Below are 17,096 nucleotides of genomic sequence, written 5' to 3' on the forward strand. Positions count from 1 at the left end.
ACCTGATCAGGCCCTCCAGTGTCCTCTATGGAGCGGCAGGTGTAAATGGACATGTGTCAGTTTACACAGTCAACACCTGATCCTATCTACTAAAAACAGAAGGATGAGGATCCGTTCCCCATCTGTCTGGCAGATTGGATCAGATGGCAGTCGGGTGTAAACGGACAGGCGTTAGCTTTACATCTGACCCCCCCCACATAGAGGAGAGTAGGCTGTGTCTGCTCTGCATAAGCGGAATGGACACTGACCAGCCATCCGCCTGCTCAGCAGGGATCAGCGGAAAGATTCCCCGCTGAGCAGGCAGACTCCAATGGAGCCCGCCCTGTGTGGAAGGGGCCTAAGAGTACCTCCAGACCTTTTTTTTTTTTTTTTTTGCTTTGATCAATTTGATAACTGCAAATCATTTCCAATGTTTGGGAAAGAGAACCTCTGCCAGGTGTTAATTATTGTCTTGGTCTCCTGTGGGGTGAGTTCACCTCATTTCAGGTCTCTAAGATAGGAAGTAAGAAAACTAATCTCCAAGGGGAACAAAGGCAGCAGCAAATACCTAACCAACATTCCTCTCCACTCTCAAACGAATGGTCTGGATTTCTGCTTTCAGAACACTGTATATTCCTGGTTCGTTCCTGCTGTCTATTGCAAGAGTACACAAATTAATAAATAATGTGTATCTTCTGTTTAGAAACCATGAAGCAGAAAAGTCAGGAGATGAAGGAGCGTCTTGAAGAGCTCTTAAAAAGAGAGGAGCAAGGACGGGGTGAGGCTGGAACTATGGAATTTAAACAGCGTGCATTCGATCTTAGTAAAGAAAATGAATTACTGAAGATTGAAATCCAGCATTTAAAAGCGAAACATCTGCATGGACAGGTACTTGTCTTTTGGTATTGATATCAGATATGTCAGTGGGGTTCTGAGCCCAATATTAGGATGTACCTAAAAAGCCTTCAGTTTCATTCACTCTAAAAAAAGAAAATCCATAAAGGGAATTTACATGGAAACTCATCAGCTTGTAGCATTCATTTCCAAACTTTAGCTGAACAAGCTGAGGATAGAACTAGGCACAGCTACTCCAGATTCTGTTTGTTTGCTCCAGTTTTAGTCCTCCCACATGTTCAATCTCCTCATTGATAGATTCCAAATTCAGCAGGTATAGTTGTATATGAATCCATGTAATGTCTGCATATACTCTCATTAATGTTTTGTAGTCATGAATACATTCTGCCTCTTAGAGTGAAGATGAAAACCTGAAACAGCTGAAGGCACAGATTGTACGTCTTCAGGCAGAGAAGGCGGATCTACTTGGAATTATTTCGGAGCTGCAAGTGAAACTTAGCAGCTGTGCATCCGAAGACTCATTTGTTGAAATCAGAATTGCAGTAAGTTGACCTTTTGTTAGAGAATTTAATTTGTATTTAAGCAACTTATTCTTTCTCTGCAATAACGTATCCAATGGTTTTGCACACAGGCCATTTTGCTAACTCTCCTAGTCTCCTTCCCTCCTGGCAGCAGCGTTTTGGCAGAAAAACTCTTGAGGTTTGTAGCTGTGTATAACGCGTTTAGGCACCGCAAGCGCTTGGGCGTTATTTAATTGTACTGGCCAGAATAATAATTTAATCTGGCCATTGAAATTGACAAGTTCAATATTGTAGACTTATGGTGTCGCACTCTAATCAGCTAATTAACTTAAAACACCTGAAAAGTTTTCCTGAGCCTTTAAAAGGTTTCTCAGTCTGGTCCAGTAGATTACACAGTCATGGGGAAGACTGCTGACTTGACAGTTGTCCAGAAGACCATCATAAACACTCTCCACAAGGAATATAAGTCACAAAAGGTCATTGCTAAAGGAGAAGGCTGTTCAGAGTGCTGTATCCAAGCATATTAATGGAATGTTGAGTGGAAGGAAAAAGCGTGGTAGAAAAAGGTGCACAAGCAACAGGGATAACCGCAGCCTTGAGAGGATTGTAAAGCAAAAGCCATTCAAGAATTTGGGGGAGATTCACAAGGAGTGGACTACGCTTGTGTCAGTGCTTCAAGAGCCACCACACACAGAGGTATCTAGGACATGGGCTACAACTGTCGCATTCCTTGTGTCAAGCCACAATTCTGCCCATCTAACAAGATCATTAATTGCTGTTAGCTCTCGATACTGCAGGAGAGACCTCACAACAGTTATAGCTTTCCCTTAAAACTGCTATAAATGACTGTCACTGTTAAGGCAGAGAGAGTTATTAACAATATTGTGAAAGTGATGCCCTTCACTGACCCTATACGTCTAACTAATGCAAAAAAAAAAAAAATGTATTTCATGCAATGTAAAAAGTGCTCAAATCATACACAATATAGTCAAATGTATAAAATGTATATAATATGATTTGAGCACTTTAGCACATTTCACATTGTAGGAGATGAAGCAAAAGGTACAGTAAGAGAGAGAATATGGAAAGGAAGCGATATGAATGAATAGTAGAAGATAAATTAACTTTGGAAGAGATATGTAGAAGGAAAGAGATTAAAGTATAACTAAACTGTATCTATGCACCACAAACTGATAACAATATTTCATTTTTAATCTTCAAAGCAACCTCACACATACATCCATATCTCCATGCTTTATTTTGTTGAGAAATCCCTTTGAAAAACTGGGGAACATCACCCGGGTACTACCCCTTGAAGCAGAAGGCCGCATTTATGTGTTACGTCGACGTGAAAGAGTAATAACCAAGTCTGTTTATTTTTCGGTGTGTGTGTGTTGTTTTTTTCTTTTTTTTTTACTTTCTAGTTTAACCCATTGAGCACAATAACATAAGCGTTCCCCAGTAAACTATTTAAGATTTCTACCCCAGCACTTGCTGTTTACGACATTCAATGCTGCTGTCTACTTATTACTTAGTGCTGCTTCCCACTTTCACAGGAAAGGGTTTATAATGGACCGTATAGTCTCCAGCCAGTCTGTGTTAACTACTTGAAGAAGGGGAGGAGGAAGAAAGAGCAGGGGAGTGCCTTGCCACCCTAGCCTACCAGACAGTGTGTTTCTATTGAGGCACACAGTGTAGGGGGGCACAATTGTAGTTACTACATGCATAGGATTCAGCAAGACAAAAAAACCGACCACAAAAACATGAAACCTGGGACAGCAGTCCTGGAACCAGCTTAAACAGGAACATAGACACGGATTAAAAGATAAAGAAGCTACATAGTAAGTGATAAAATCAACTGGTAAAAGTGTTTTAAAAATTGAGGGTTTATTATCACTTACGTTGTATGTTCTGTTGATACCAAATGGTAAAGTCCACTACGGGAAACCCCGGAATGGGGCTTTAACATGCTGTTCACTACAATTCTGTTACTGCGACTCCTAGATCCGATGCATGTATCACTGCCTAAAAAATGTAACCAAATGGTTATCCTTAAATAAAACATTTCTTGATTTAAAAAAAAAAAAGCCCAGGCTCACGTCTCATAAATATTTCCAATATATTGGATATACTTTCTACAAAAATACACCTAAAAAAGCATAACCTATATATGGGGAATAAATAATTTTTCATAATAAAAAGTTATGTTTTATTGTTGCATGTGTTAGATATGTGGTTTAATGGCCCAGTATTGTTAAGCCATGCTCGCAGTCAGTTGCTAGCTAAATACATGGAGGATCTTTGTAATGGATCCTGAGGTTTTTTGCAATTTTTTGAGTAATCAGTGCGGAAGTAGGGCTAAACTTGTCTAAAAAGGTTCCGCATATCCCCCCCCCCCCCCCCCCCCCCCACAATCATAAAGATATTTGACTCTAGAAGAACTGCACACAGTCCAGCACCAGATGTAATATTATCGCTGTGTGTTGGGTTTCTTTAATATGCCTGCAGCAAGCACTGTTCACCTGACTCATAATAGAGGATAGCTCTTCTAAGCAAAGCATGTTTCTCTTACGTCCTCCGACAGTCGCCACCATCTTCATATTCGTCACAATGAGGTATTAGACTTTGCTCCGTAGGAGTAGCTAGGCAACAGAATATGTTAATATTAAAGCTTTTAACATCTCCCACCCCCAGGGGGTGGTCCCCTCAGTCAATACCCTCCTACTTCCTGTATCCATACTTCAGTTTCAATGTCTAGCTTGTCAGGAGTAGCTGGATGTCTCTATGCTGGGGCATTTTGTCTCAGCCTTTCTCTATTCTTTTTTGATTTTTGTTTGAGTTTTTTCTCTCTCTTTACTTAGCTGTTATTTTTGTCAGCATTAGTTAGTTCTTCTGATGAAGAGGATTCGTGCGGGCTGGGTCTCGGGCTGATCCCCCTGGTCGCAGGTTGTGGGTCAGTGGCTTCCCGGCCTGCCTTCGAGCGTTCAGTCAGGTAATGCTCCTGGCATACTGAACGACCCATCCCTGTTCCGTGCAGGGATGCTATGGTGAGGTGGCTACCTCACTGGACGCTGTGCAGTTTCTCAACCCACTTTTGATGCGTCCTGGATGCGACTCTCCCTGTCACATGTGCAGTGGCTTGTTCGCCTGTGCGGGTTCCCCACGCCATCTAGTAAGGTAAGTGTATTTGTGTGGGGACCTGTCTGTTTGGGGGGTGTCAGTCCGGGACTGTGTAACCCTGCCTGTGTTCACACTGTTAAGTTCCCTATCTCTCTGGCTGCATGCTGTGGGCTGCAAGGAGGGGGGGCTGTGCTGCACTATCTGTGTCAGCCTGTGTATGTGTGAATGGCTGTGTGCTGTGGGGCATGATTATATCGTGTTTGGGGCACATTACAGCAACCGCTGCGGCGGTCCACCATGTTTTTTACTACATTATGGTGTTTTTAATCACCTCGCTGAGGTGGAGGAGCGGCGGTTTCGGCGCCAAACGGCGCCATTTTGGCTGCACTCACTCCGGCCACATGTTAACACTGATGGCGGCCATTTTCTTGTAGCCTTCCATAGGCTTTCATAGAGCGCCCTGCATGTCAGCACTTCCTTTCTACTAAGCGCACCGATCGAGGCAGAAGCAGCAGCGGTCTCTCCAGGTTTTTACCTCCCTATCCCTGTATCCTTGCCTGAGTTGTACTTTCTCCCTGTGGGGGTCGACTTGTGTGGTGTGTGTGCGGTGGGCTGCGCTCGCCGCGCTTTTTAAAGGGGCAGTTACCCTTTGTTTTTTCCACATACTTTGGGGCATGGATTCTCAGGAAAGCAAATTTCCTGCCACATTGGTGGGAAGCCAGGGGACTGCTGTTTCCCCCCCAGGGGGGGATTTGGCTGCGATTGTGGCTAGCCTTGCGGCTCAGGTGCAAATGCTGGTGGCTGCTCAATCCTCTAAAAGGCCCAGAGTTTCAATTTCCTCTGATTCAGAGGGTGATGGTGATGGGGCTGCTGTGGCTGGGGTCTCCTTGTCGGGGTCCCGCTCCTCCCTGGATCTTGTGGGGTCCGAGGTGGAGGCTGAGGTTGAAGGGGTTGATAATTCTCCCCCGGGCTCGTCTGAAGAGCTTGCACTCATGGATGATTTGGTTGCTTCTATCAAGCAAACGCTGCACTTGCAGGATGAGCCATGTCCTCCTGCTGCCTTGGCAGCTTATGGGACGAAGAGAAGACGCAAAACATCGCAGGTTTTTCCCTGCACTGACGATTTTCAGAGCGCTGTTAAGGAACAATGGCGTAATATCCGCAAGCCTTTTGCTGTACCCAGTAGGTTCAAACTGCGTTATCCTTTCACGCCCGCTACTGACGAGCGTTGGTGTGTACCGCCTCCAGTGGATCACGCGACAGCGGTTTTGAATAAGTCCACTGCGATTCCTGCTGAGGATACCCCGGTGTTCCGGGATGCCACGGACAAGAGGCTGGAGTCTCTGGCTCGTCATACCTATTCTATTATGGGTTCTATGCTGAAAGCTCTGTTTGCTTCACTTATGGGGGCCCAGGCTGTCGCGAGCTGGACGCAGGTGCTTAGGCGCGTTTTGGTGGCTGATTCTGCCCCACAGGCGACATTGGACATGGTGGATCAAATCCATCAGGGTGTCATGTATTTGTGTGATGTGGACTTGGATATGGTTCCGTTGGCTGCACGTGTACACGGTGTGGCGGTGTTGTCTCGCCGCTTGGTTTGGTTGAAGTGTTGGTCGGTGGACCAATCTTCGCGCAAGACCTTAGCCAATCTGCCCTATGATGGTTCTCGCCTTTTTGGCGAATCCCTGGATACGCTGATAAAGGGGATCACGGGTGGTAAGCGCACGCTCTTGCCCCAATCCCACAAGGCTAAGGCGGCTCCTGGTAAGAAGCATGCCTCCTTTCGGCCCTCTCAGGGGTCCTTTCGTGCCTTTCGGTCGCACTATAAGGGTAAGCCGTTCAAAGGTCAAGGCTCCCAAAAGAAGCCGTGGACAGGTAAGCAGAAGTCCGGCCAGTCCGGATCTACTGCCCACAACAGTGCGGCCTGAAGGGGCGCCCTCACCCGCTTCTGGGGTGGGGGGACGCTTGCTCGGTTTTCTTCAACCATGGCTGTCCCGTGTTCGGGACAGGTGGGTTCAGGAAATCGTTCGATCTGGCTACAAGATCGAGTTTCTATCTCGGCCGGAGAGCAGATTCTTTCCCTCAAATCTTCAACTGTCTCCGGAGCGTTTGCGGGATCTGCATCTAGCGGTGCAGGACCTGAGGGCTCAGGGAGTGGTGGTTCCGGTGCCTCATCGGGACAGATTTCGGGGGTTCTATTCCAATCTGTTCACCGTGCCCAGGAAGGAGGGCAAGGTACGTCCAATTCTGGACTTGAAGGCTCTGAACCGCTTTGTGCGGGTTCGCAAGTTCTGCATGGAATCCCTACGGTCGGTGGTGGCTGCCCTGGTTCCGGGGGAATTCATGGCTTCCATCGACTTGAAGGATGCGTACCTTCACATCCCGATTTTCGAGGGTCACCAGAGGTACCTTTGATTCGCCATTGCGGAGGACCACTGCCAATTCGTTGCGTTACCTTTTGGTCTCGCTTCGGCTCCACGGGTTTTCACCAAGGTGCTTGCACCGGTTCTGGCTTTGTTGAGAGCCCAGGGCGTCTCTGTCCTGGGGTATCTGGACGATATTCTGGTTCGGTCTGCGACCAGCCAGGGTCTGGAGAAGGATCTGTCCGTCACGATGCAGACTCTGCAGGAGTTTGGTTGGACGATAAATTTTCCGAAGTCAACGCTGTGCCCGTCGGTTCGTCTTCCTTACCTGGGAATGATTCTGGACTCGGTCCAGGCGAAGGTCTTCCTGCCGGACGACAAACTCAGGACTCTGCAGGAGGAAGTCAGGTCCCTCAGGGACGTTCCGTGCTCGTCCATCAGGACGTGCATGCGCTGCTTGGGATTGATGGTCTCGGGTTTCGAGGCGATTCCCTTCGCCCAGTTTCACACGCGGGGTCTCCAAGCGGAGATCCTGTCCAGGTGGGACGGGCGACCGCAATCTCTGGATCTCCAGATTCCCTTGAGTCATCGCACCAGGAGGGATCTTCTGTGGTGGCTCCAGTCCCCGACGGTGTCGGGGGGCAAGTCTTTTCGTCCCCTCTCATGGACGGTGATCACCACGGATGCCAGCCTGTCGGGCTGGGGTGGTGTTCTGGGCGTTCTGTCCGCTCAGGGCTCTTGGTCGGCGGAGGAATCCTCCCTTCCGATCAACGTTCTGGAATTGCGGGCGATACTTCTCTGCCTTCGAAGTTGGACGGACAGGCTGCAGGGCCTTCCGGTTCGGGTGCAGACGGACAATGCCACGGCGGTGGCCTACATCAACCACCAAGGGGGCACCAGGAGTGCCCGAGCGGCTCGGGAGGTGGCCGACATTCTATCTTGGGCCGAGACGCACGTCCCGGCGATAACAGCGGTTCACATTCCGGGGGTGGAGAATTGGCAGGCGGATTATCTGAGCCGCCAGACCCTGGACCAGGGGGAATGCTCCCTCCACCCGGATGTCTTCCAGATGTTGTGCGCGAAGTGGGGTCTTCCGGAGGTGGACCTGTTCGCGTCTCGTCTGAACAACAAGGTAAAAAGGTTCGTGGCAAGGACGCGCGATCCTCGGGCAGACGCGTCGGACGCGTTAGTTGCTACGTGGCATCAGTACCGACCGATGTATGCGTTTCCACCACTTCAATTGCTGTCCAGGTTCCTTCGCTGGTTGAACTCGGAACCACACACAGTGATTCTTGTGGCGCCGGACTGGCCTCGCCGGTCTTGGTACGCGGACCTCGTGAATCTGGCGGTCGACGCTCCTTGGCGTCTGCCTCTTCGAGAAGATCTCCTGTCTCAAGGGCCGATATTCCATCCTGCTTTACAGTCGCTGGCTTTGACGGCCTGGCTGTTGAAACCGAGGTCCTGAAGGATAAGGGTCTTTCCCCGGAGGTCATTCACACTTTAATCAACGTGAGGAAGTCTTCCTCGGGGAAGGTCTATCACCGTACTTGGAAAGCCTATTTTGCCTGGTGTGAGTCCAGGGGGTTTTCACCTCGCACATACTCGGTGTCTAGGGTGTTGTCCTTCCTTCAAACGGGTGTCGACCAGCGTTTGGCGCTGGCTACGGTCAAGGGTCAGGTGTCTGCGCTGGCTGTTCTTTTTCAACGTCCTGTGGCGTCTAACTCCTTGGTTAGTACTTTTATTCAAGGGGTGCGACATCTGGTCCCTCCTAGGAGGGTGCCTCTGCCTCCTTGGGACTTGAATCTTGTTCTGTCCGTGCTGCAACATGCTCCCTTTGAACAGATCAGGGAGATCTCGTTGTCTATGTTGTCCAAGAAAGTCGCCTTTTTGGTGGCAATCACTTCGGCTCGCAGGGTGTCTGAACTGGCAGCTTTATCCTGCAAGTCTCCGTATCTGGTCGTTCACCTAGATAAGGTGGTCTTGAGACCTAACCCTCCTTTTCTTCCGAAGAGAGTTTCGGATTTTCACCTCAATGAGGACATTGTCCTGCCTTCGCTCTGCGCGAAGCCCAAACATCCGAAGGAGGTGGAGCTGCATTCCTTGGATGTTGTTCGGGCGATTAGGGTTTACCTGAAATCGACTGCATCTTTCCGCAAGTCGGATTCTTTGTTTGTCCTTTCGGAGGGTCCTCGGAAGGGCATGGCGGTGTCGGCTTCTACCATCGCCAAATGGATCAGACAGACCGTTGAACAGGCCTATGCTTTGATGGGGAGAGTTCCCCCTGTGCCCGTGAAAGCGCACTCTACCAGATCTCTGAGTACATCTTGGGCCTGTCGTCATGGGGCTTCTGTGGCCCAGGTGTGTAAGGCGGCGACTTGGTCGACCGTGCACATCTTCACAAAATTCTACAGAGTGGATGTTCAGGCATCGGCAGATGCTTCCTTTGGCCGCAAGGTTCTTAGTGCGGCAGTTCCTTAGAGCCCCTTGTATTGGGCTCCTTGGCTGTTTGGGATCTATGTTTTTATCCCTAGATTATTTGCTTTTCCTGGGTTATTGCTCCTGTTGAGCAAGTTTTTTTCTCAATGTTGCCCAGCTGGTTTCCTTCCTTTGGTAAGGTTCCTTTCTTTGATGTGGGGACTGCGTTGCCTTAGGCGCGGCTGCGTTTCCCACCCCTCATGTTTACACTGCTTTGGGACGTCCCCATTGTGGCGAATATGAAGATGGCGGCGACTGTCGGAGGACGTAAAAGAAAACGGAATTTTTGTAAAATCTTACCTGTAAAATTCCTTTCTCTGAGTCCTCCGACAGTCGCCGCTCCCGCCCCTCTTTTGGGGTTGGTTGTATACTCTACTGCTATTCCACTGAAACTGAAGTATGGATACAGGAAGTAGGAGGGTATTGACTGAGGGGACCACCCCCTGGGGTGGGAGATGTTAAAAGCTTTAATATTAACATATTCTGTTGCCTAGCTACTCCTACGGAGAAAAGTCTAATACCCCATTGTGACGAATATGAAGATGGCGGCAACTGTCGGAGGACTCAGAGAAAGGAATTTTACAGGTAAGATTTTACAAAAATTCCTTTATCTTATTGATCAGTTGTAGCTCTCCATTCTAAAAGCTCTGATGGCTCTACAGACATAAATTTAAAAACATAGAATATAGAAACAAATGTATGCTTTAAATGTGGTGAACATGTGCATGGAATGACAACGTACAGAAAAAATTCACACGTTTCCTCTAATATTTAGTAATTCTGGTTCTTCTTTCCATGCTCTAGGGAAATGACGCTGAAAACAAGGTGAAGGAGAGCAAGTCAGAGGATGAAGCATCACATCCGGAAATGATTACATACAGGTGTGTGTATAGTGTGCTGCAGTCACACATAGGAATGTAAATCCTCCTCAAGGTGTATATGGTGGAAACTAAATATAACAATTTCACTTCCACCATTTACATTACATTTCATTGGGGGTCAGCAACCTGTAGATCGCGATCTACCAGTAAATTGCGCTCAGGTGACTGGTAGATCGCAGTCTGGGCTTGTTGACCCTTCCAGAGCATCAAACGGAGTGCAATTCAGAGGAATTACTTGTAAAGTTGGAGCTGTAATAGTGGGCAAGAGCTGCATAAGCCGATTCCTCCTCTGTAGTGCTGGCTCCTGTCCCATGCGGAGTGATACCAACTGCACTTTACCTTTTATCCCAGGTAGCATTCTCCAGAGTGGTGCCAGCAGCAGGAAAGCTCTTCAGGTCAGTGTGAAGCAATACACTGGGGATAATCTAGTATAAGGCTGCTTTCACACTGATGCGCTGTGGTTTAACCACATCACATGTGAAATGTAGTTTACCTGCACCTTTCCTGCGAGTTTGCTGTGCTTAGTCATAGACTTCTGTTATATCCTGTGGATTTGGTGCACTTTCTGAAAGCGCACCGAAACTCCTGAATGCAGGAGTTTTGGTGCACTTTTGGAAAGTGCAGAACACCTGCAGGATATAATAGAGGTCTATGGTAAAGCGCAGTTAACCCAGGAAAGTTGCAAATGCACTGCACCTGCGGTGTGGGTAAACAGTGCATCAGTGTAAAAGCAATCCTGTAGGGGGCTCTGAACAGTAAGGGTTTATTTACATTTGCGGTTTGGGGGATAGTAAAACCCCATAGTTAAGATGTGTTTTTATCACATCCACCCCAGCAGCACCCCCTTTAGCAAAAGTGGCCAGGGGTGCAAACATGTCACAGCCGTATCAGGCGTTCTATGCCCTGTCATGGTTAGTGGGTGTAGCACCTGCCAAGCATGACCTGTTCAAGTCAATGAGGCCACTCTGCAAGTGCCCTGCAACCTTGAGTTGTGTGGATTCTGGAAATTCTTGACTCTAAAGTATAGTTAGCTGCACTTGTACAGAGATGAGGAATCTTAATGTCATTCATCAGTCATAGAATATCATGGGTGGCTGCAGACTGAAGTAGAAAGGCAATTTTAATAAATATACTTTCCAAAATAATAGTTTCTATATCAATTTGTCAGAAACTGAAATACTAGCAGCTATTGTATTTGGATACCTGAGTAATTGTATTTACTATGATAGGACAACATCCTCCAATGAAGACAGCTGTGGAAAGGAATCCGAAGAACTGGCAGTGAGCAAGCTTCTTCATAGCTTGCGTGAAGAAACTGAAAAGTTTGATCGATTGCAGAGAGAGCTAGCCAGTGCAAATGAGAAGTAAGTCATTTTTTTACCTTCGGTTTTTAATAGACTTCTGCAATTGGAGGTAATGTTTGCTGCTTCTTATTACTACTTTAATAATTGATATTACTGTCATTTTTCATAGCTGTAAAACATACCAGCAAAGCCAGTCCCTACTCTACCAGAATTTAAAGTCCTAACAATTATCCACTTGAGTGCCAGAAACGAAAGTATTGCAAATGTTTATTCTTGTGTAATAATTACCAATGTCTGGTGAGCTAGGAGAGTATTACACAGGAAATCTAAATTTGCTTTGCTTAACTTTGGGTAACAGTAAAATTAAATGTGCAGAGCATTGTTCAGTTTTCACAATGCAGTGCACATAACTTTGACATTTTGCCCCAAATTGGTTTTAGCTATCAGTTTTATTGATTTAATATGCAACAGTAGAGAATTACATAACGCAACTAGTTCTTGTAGTTCTACTAATGGATACTATTATGTTTGGAGGAGAAGAAAAATTCAGTCACTAGACATTAACATACATAGGTTGGTTTAAAGTGAACACATGAGGGCAGAAATATAGGAGTTGCCTTTGCTAACTTACTTTTTGGGTACTTTGGGTACCACCATCGATGACCTGTCGGTGAACGGGGCAGGTGGTCACATCTAGCCGCTTAGAACTGCATCAGGAATCAGAAGTTTCCTGCTGCTACATCGCACTGGCCCTATTCGCCCAAAAAAGGCGGGGCTTGACAAATTTGCTTGGAATCTAGGAGCCAGCTAAAAAAGTTAGGAGCCAGTTTTTTTTTTTTAACAACAAAGCTTTATTTTCAAGGACAAAAATAACGGATCTTAAATTTACATTTGGTCATGTGCTGATTACATGCACCTCCCCCCCCAAAAAAAAAAAGAAAAACTCTCTAGCAATACACACCAAACTGAGCATGTGCCGAGTGCTTCCAAGGCATTGTGCTATCAGCAAATAGATTGGGGACAATAAAAGAACGGGAGGATCAGAGAAGACAGGATCAAACAGCCTTTCTCTTACGTCCTCAGACAGTCACCGCCCACTCACAAGTCTTCACCAATGGGTATTGACCTTTGCTCCGTAGGAGTAGCTAGGCAACAAGAATTGTTAATACAATAGCTTTTAGCATAGACACACCCCTAGGGGCTGTCCCCTCAGTCAATACCTCCCTGCACCAGCAATCCCAACTCAGTTTGATCTTGCCTAGCTTAGGAGTAGCTGGCTTTCCTGTGCTGGGGCTCAGTCTCAGCCTTCTACCCTTTCTTTGATTTTATTTCAAGTATTTTTCTCTTTTCCTTGCTAGCTGTTATTTTGTCAGCCTTAGTTTAGGGATCTTCTGATGAAGAATCATCATGCGGAGCTGGGTCTCGGACTGGCCGCCCTGGTTTCCAGGGCTGAGAGCCAGATGGATCCCCAGCCTGCCATTGAGCGTTCAGCTTAGGTTTTACCCTGGCACATTGAACGACCCATCCCTGTTCGCTGCAGGGATGCTGCCTGTGAGGTGGCTACCTCACTGGACGCCATGACTGCGGTCCACAAGCGTCCTGGCTGCGGCACTCCCTGTCTGCCCTGATAGCGGTTTGTCGCTGGAGACGGCTCCCCACGCCATCCGGTACGGTAAGCACCTTCTGTGTGGGGACCTTCTGTATGGGTGTCAGTCTGTGGCTGTGTATTACCCTTCATGTCTGTGTAACTGCGGGCTCCCTGTCAGATCCCTGTGTGGCTGCACTGCCTGTGGGCTGCGGGGGGGGGCATCCTGCTCTGCTGTTTATTATGCTCTGGGTGCAGTTTTGTGTGCAGACGTGTGTGTGCGGCGGTCGCTGCGGCGATCCGCCATTTTATTTGCCTGAATACTGTGACCGGCCCTGTCCCTATGCAGCGCCGTGTTTTGGCGCCATTCGCCGCCATTTTGGCGGGCTGTACTCGTCCATGCACATGGCGGCGCCATTTTATTGTAGCCTTCTCCCCCGGCCGAGCGGCCATTTTGCCGGAGCCTTCAATAGGCTATATCAGTCAGCCAGCATTGCATCACTTCCTCTTTCTCTGGGAACAGCGATCGTGGCAGCAGTCTGGTGTGCTCTCTCCAGGTTTTTACCTTCTTGTCCTGTCATTCCTTGCTCAGTATTTTCTATCCCTGCGGGGTCAGTGCATACAGTAGTGTGCGGTGGGCTGCGCTCGCCGTGGTATTAAAGGGCCAGTACCTTTATACCTTTCTGTACTGGGGCATGGATTCTCAGGATAGCAAGTTTCCCCCCGCCCTGGTGGGGGACCAGGGGGCTGCTGCACCCCCCGAGGGGGGCGATCTAACCACTGTAGTGGCTTCCTTAGTGTCTCGGGTGCAGATGCTGCTGGCTGAACGATCCGCAAAAAGGGCCAGGTTATCCATTTCCTCTGATTCAGAGGGCGATGTGGCTGGCGTACCCTTCTCGGGGTCCCGCTCATCTTTGGACCTTGTGGGGTCCGAGGGGGAGCCTGAGGTGGAGGGGGTTGATGTTTCTCCCCCTGGCTCGCCTGAAGAGCTTGCACTCATGAATGAGCTGATTGCTTCCATAAAGGACACCTTGCACCTGGAGGATGAGTTTACTCCTCCTGCTAGGGTGTCTTCTTTTGGAACACAGAGGGCTCGCAAATCGGCGCAGGTTTTTCCCTGCCCTGCTGAATTTCACCATACGGTTAATGAACAGTGGCACAATTTAAAGAAGCCCTTTACTGTGCCAAATAAGTTTAAACTGCTTTATCCGTTTGCGCCTGCCACCGACGAGCGTTGGTGTGTGGCGCCTCCGGGGGATCACGCGGTGGCCGTGTTGAACAAAGCTACTGCGGTGCCTTCTGAGGATACCCCGGTTTTCCGGGACCCTACAGACAGGAGAATAGAGTCTCTTGCCCGTCATGCCTATATGGTGGCTGGTTCTATGCTGAAGCCTATTTTTGCTTCCATTATGGCGGCATAGGCCGTTGCTGATTGGACTAAGATGCTCAGGCGCACCTTGGTGGCTGATTCAGCTTCGCCTACCACGTTGGCTATGGTGGACCAGATCCATCAGGGTGTCATGTACTTGTGCGATGCGGACTTGAATTTAACTCCCTTGGCTGCACGCCTGTCCGGCGTGGCGATACTGAATCGTCGTCTGATTTGGCTGAAGAATTGGGCGGATTTTCCCTACGCGGGATCTCGCCTTTTTAGCGAGGCTTTGGATACTCTGATTAAAGGGGTTACGGGGGGCAAGAGTACTCTCCTGCCTCAGTCCTACAAGCATAAGTCCTTCCGTGGTAAACGGAATTCCTCGTCTAGGCCCTCTCAGGGGTCCTTTCGTGCCTTTCGGTCACAGTCCAAGGGCAAGCCCTTCAAGGGCCAAGGCTCCCAGAAGAAGCCGTGGGCGGGGAAACAGAAATCCAGCCAGTCCGGTTCCACTTCCCATACCACTTCCGCCTGAAGGGGCGCCCTCACCCGTTTCTGGGGTGGGGGGACGTCTGCGCGGTTTCCTACAACCTTGGCTGACCCGCATTCGGGACAGATGGGTTCAGGAAATCGTTCGATCTGGTTACAAGATCGAATTTCTCTCTCGGCCGGCGGGCAGATTTTTTCCCTCAAATCTTCAGCTGTCTCCAGAGCGCTTGCAGGATTTGCACCTGGCGGTGCGGGACCTGCGGGCCCAGGGGGTGGTGGTCCCGGTGCCTCATCGGGACAGATTTCGGGGGTTTTACTCCAATCTGTTCACTGTGCCCAGAAAGGAGGGCAAAGTGCGTCCGATTCTGGACTTGAAAGCTCTGAACCGCTTTGTGCGGGTTCGCAAGTTCCGCATGGAATCCCTGCGCTCAGTGGTGGCTGCCCTGAGTCCGGGGGAATTCATGGCCTCCATCGATCTGAAGGATGCGTACCTACACATCCCCATTTTCGAGGGTCACCAGAGGTACCTTCGATTCGCCATTGCGGAGGATCACTACCAATTTGTGGCATTACCTTTCGGTCTCGCTTCGGCTCCGCGGGTTTTTACCAAAGTGCTGGTTCTGGCCCTGTTGCGAGCACAGGGCATTGCTGTCTTGGGGTATCTGGACGATATCCTGATAAGGTCAAACGCCAGTCAGAGCCTGGTGACAGACCTATCCGCCACGATGCGGACACTGCAGGAGTTCGGTTGGACTATAAACATTCCGAAGTCGACTCTGTGTCCTTCGGTTCGTCTTCCCTACCTGGGAATAATTCTGGACTCTGTCCAAGCGAAGGTCTTCTGCCGGAGGACAAGCTTCGGACTCTTCAGGACGAGGTCGGGTCCCTCAGGGACAACCGGAACTCGTCTCTCCGGACATGCATGAGACGTCTAGGTTTCATGGTCTCGTCTTTCGAGGCGATCCCCTTTGCCCAATTTCACACGCGGAGTCTCCAAGCGGAGATTCTGACCGAGTGGGACGGGCGGCCGCAATCCCTGGATCTGCGGATCTCGTTGAGCCACAGCACCAGAAGGGATCTTCTGTGGTGGCTCCAGTCCCCGGCAGTGTCGGGGGGCAAGTCTTTTCGTCCATTATCGTGGACGGTGCTCACCACGGATGCCAGCCTGTCGGGCTGGGGTGGTGTTCTGGGCGTTCTGTCCACCCAGGGAACTTGGTCGGAGAAGGAGTCCTCCCTTCCGATCAACATTCTGGAATTGAGGGCGATAAAGCTTTGCCTTCTGAGATGGACGGACCGGCTTCGGGGCCATCCAGTTCGGGTTCAGACGGACAATGCCACCGCGGTGGCCTACATCAACCATCAAGAGGGCACCAGGAGTGCCCGAGCGGCTCGGGAAGTAGCCGACATTCTGTCTTGGGCCGAGACGCACGTCCCGGCGATAACGGCAGTTCACATTCCGGGGGTGGAGAACTGGCAGGCGGACTATCTGAGTCGCCAGACCCTGGACCAGGGAGAATGGTCCCTTCACCCGGATGTCTTCCAGATGTTGTGCGCGAAGTGGGGTTCCCCGGATGTGGACCTGTTTGCGTCTCGTCTGAACAACAAGGTGGAAAGGTTCGTGGCAAGGACGCGCGATCCTCGGGCAGACACCTCAGACGCGTTAGTGGCGCCCTGGCATCAGTATCGTCTGATGTATGCCTTTCCACCGATTCAACTGCTGTCCAGGCTTCTTCGCAGGTTAGCCTCGGAACCACACACGGTGATTCTGGTGGCGCCGGACTGGCCTCGCCGGTCTTGGTACACAGACCTCGTAAATCTGGCAGTCGACGCTCCGTGGCGTCTGCCACTTCGAGAAGACCTCCTGTCTCAAGGGCCGATAATCCATCCTGCTTTACAGTCGCTGGCTTTAAAGGCCTGGCTGTTGAAAGCCAGGTCCTGAAGGATAGGGGTCTCTCCCCTGAGGTCATTCCCACTTTGATCAAGGCTAGAAAAGCCTCTTCGGGGAAGATTTACTACCGTACTTGGAAGGCGTATTTTGCCTGGTGTGAGTCCAGGGGGTATTCCCCTCGCTCATACTCGGTGTCGAGAGTGTTGGCTTTCCTTCAAACGGGAGTGGACCAGCGTTTGGCGTTGGCCGCGATTAAGGGTCAGATTT

General features: G+C 49.4%; 1 protein-coding gene across 1 annotated transcript in view; it reads left to right on the forward strand.

Moving 5' to 3' along the window:
* OPTN (optineurin) overlaps window positions 1-17,096 on the forward strand; it is a 64,486-nt gene that overhangs the window by 422 nt on the left and 46,968 nt on the right. Inside the window, exons 2-5 of the mRNA XM_082256806.1 lie at window positions 683-867; window positions 1,230-1,376; window positions 10,118-10,194; window positions 11,424-11,558. Of these exons, the coding sequence (XP_082112932.1) occupies window positions 683-867; window positions 1,230-1,376; window positions 10,118-10,194; window positions 11,424-11,558 (544 nt within the window). The remainder of the gene's footprint in view (window positions 1-682; window positions 868-1,229; window positions 1,377-10,117; window positions 10,195-11,423; window positions 11,559-17,096) is intronic.

The sequence above is a fragment of the Pelophylax lessonae genome (assembly GCF_965119305.1).
Source record: "Pelophylax lessonae genome assembly, chromosome: 4".
NCBI lineage: Eukaryota > Metazoa > Chordata > Amphibia > Anura > Ranidae > Pelophylax > Pelophylax lessonae.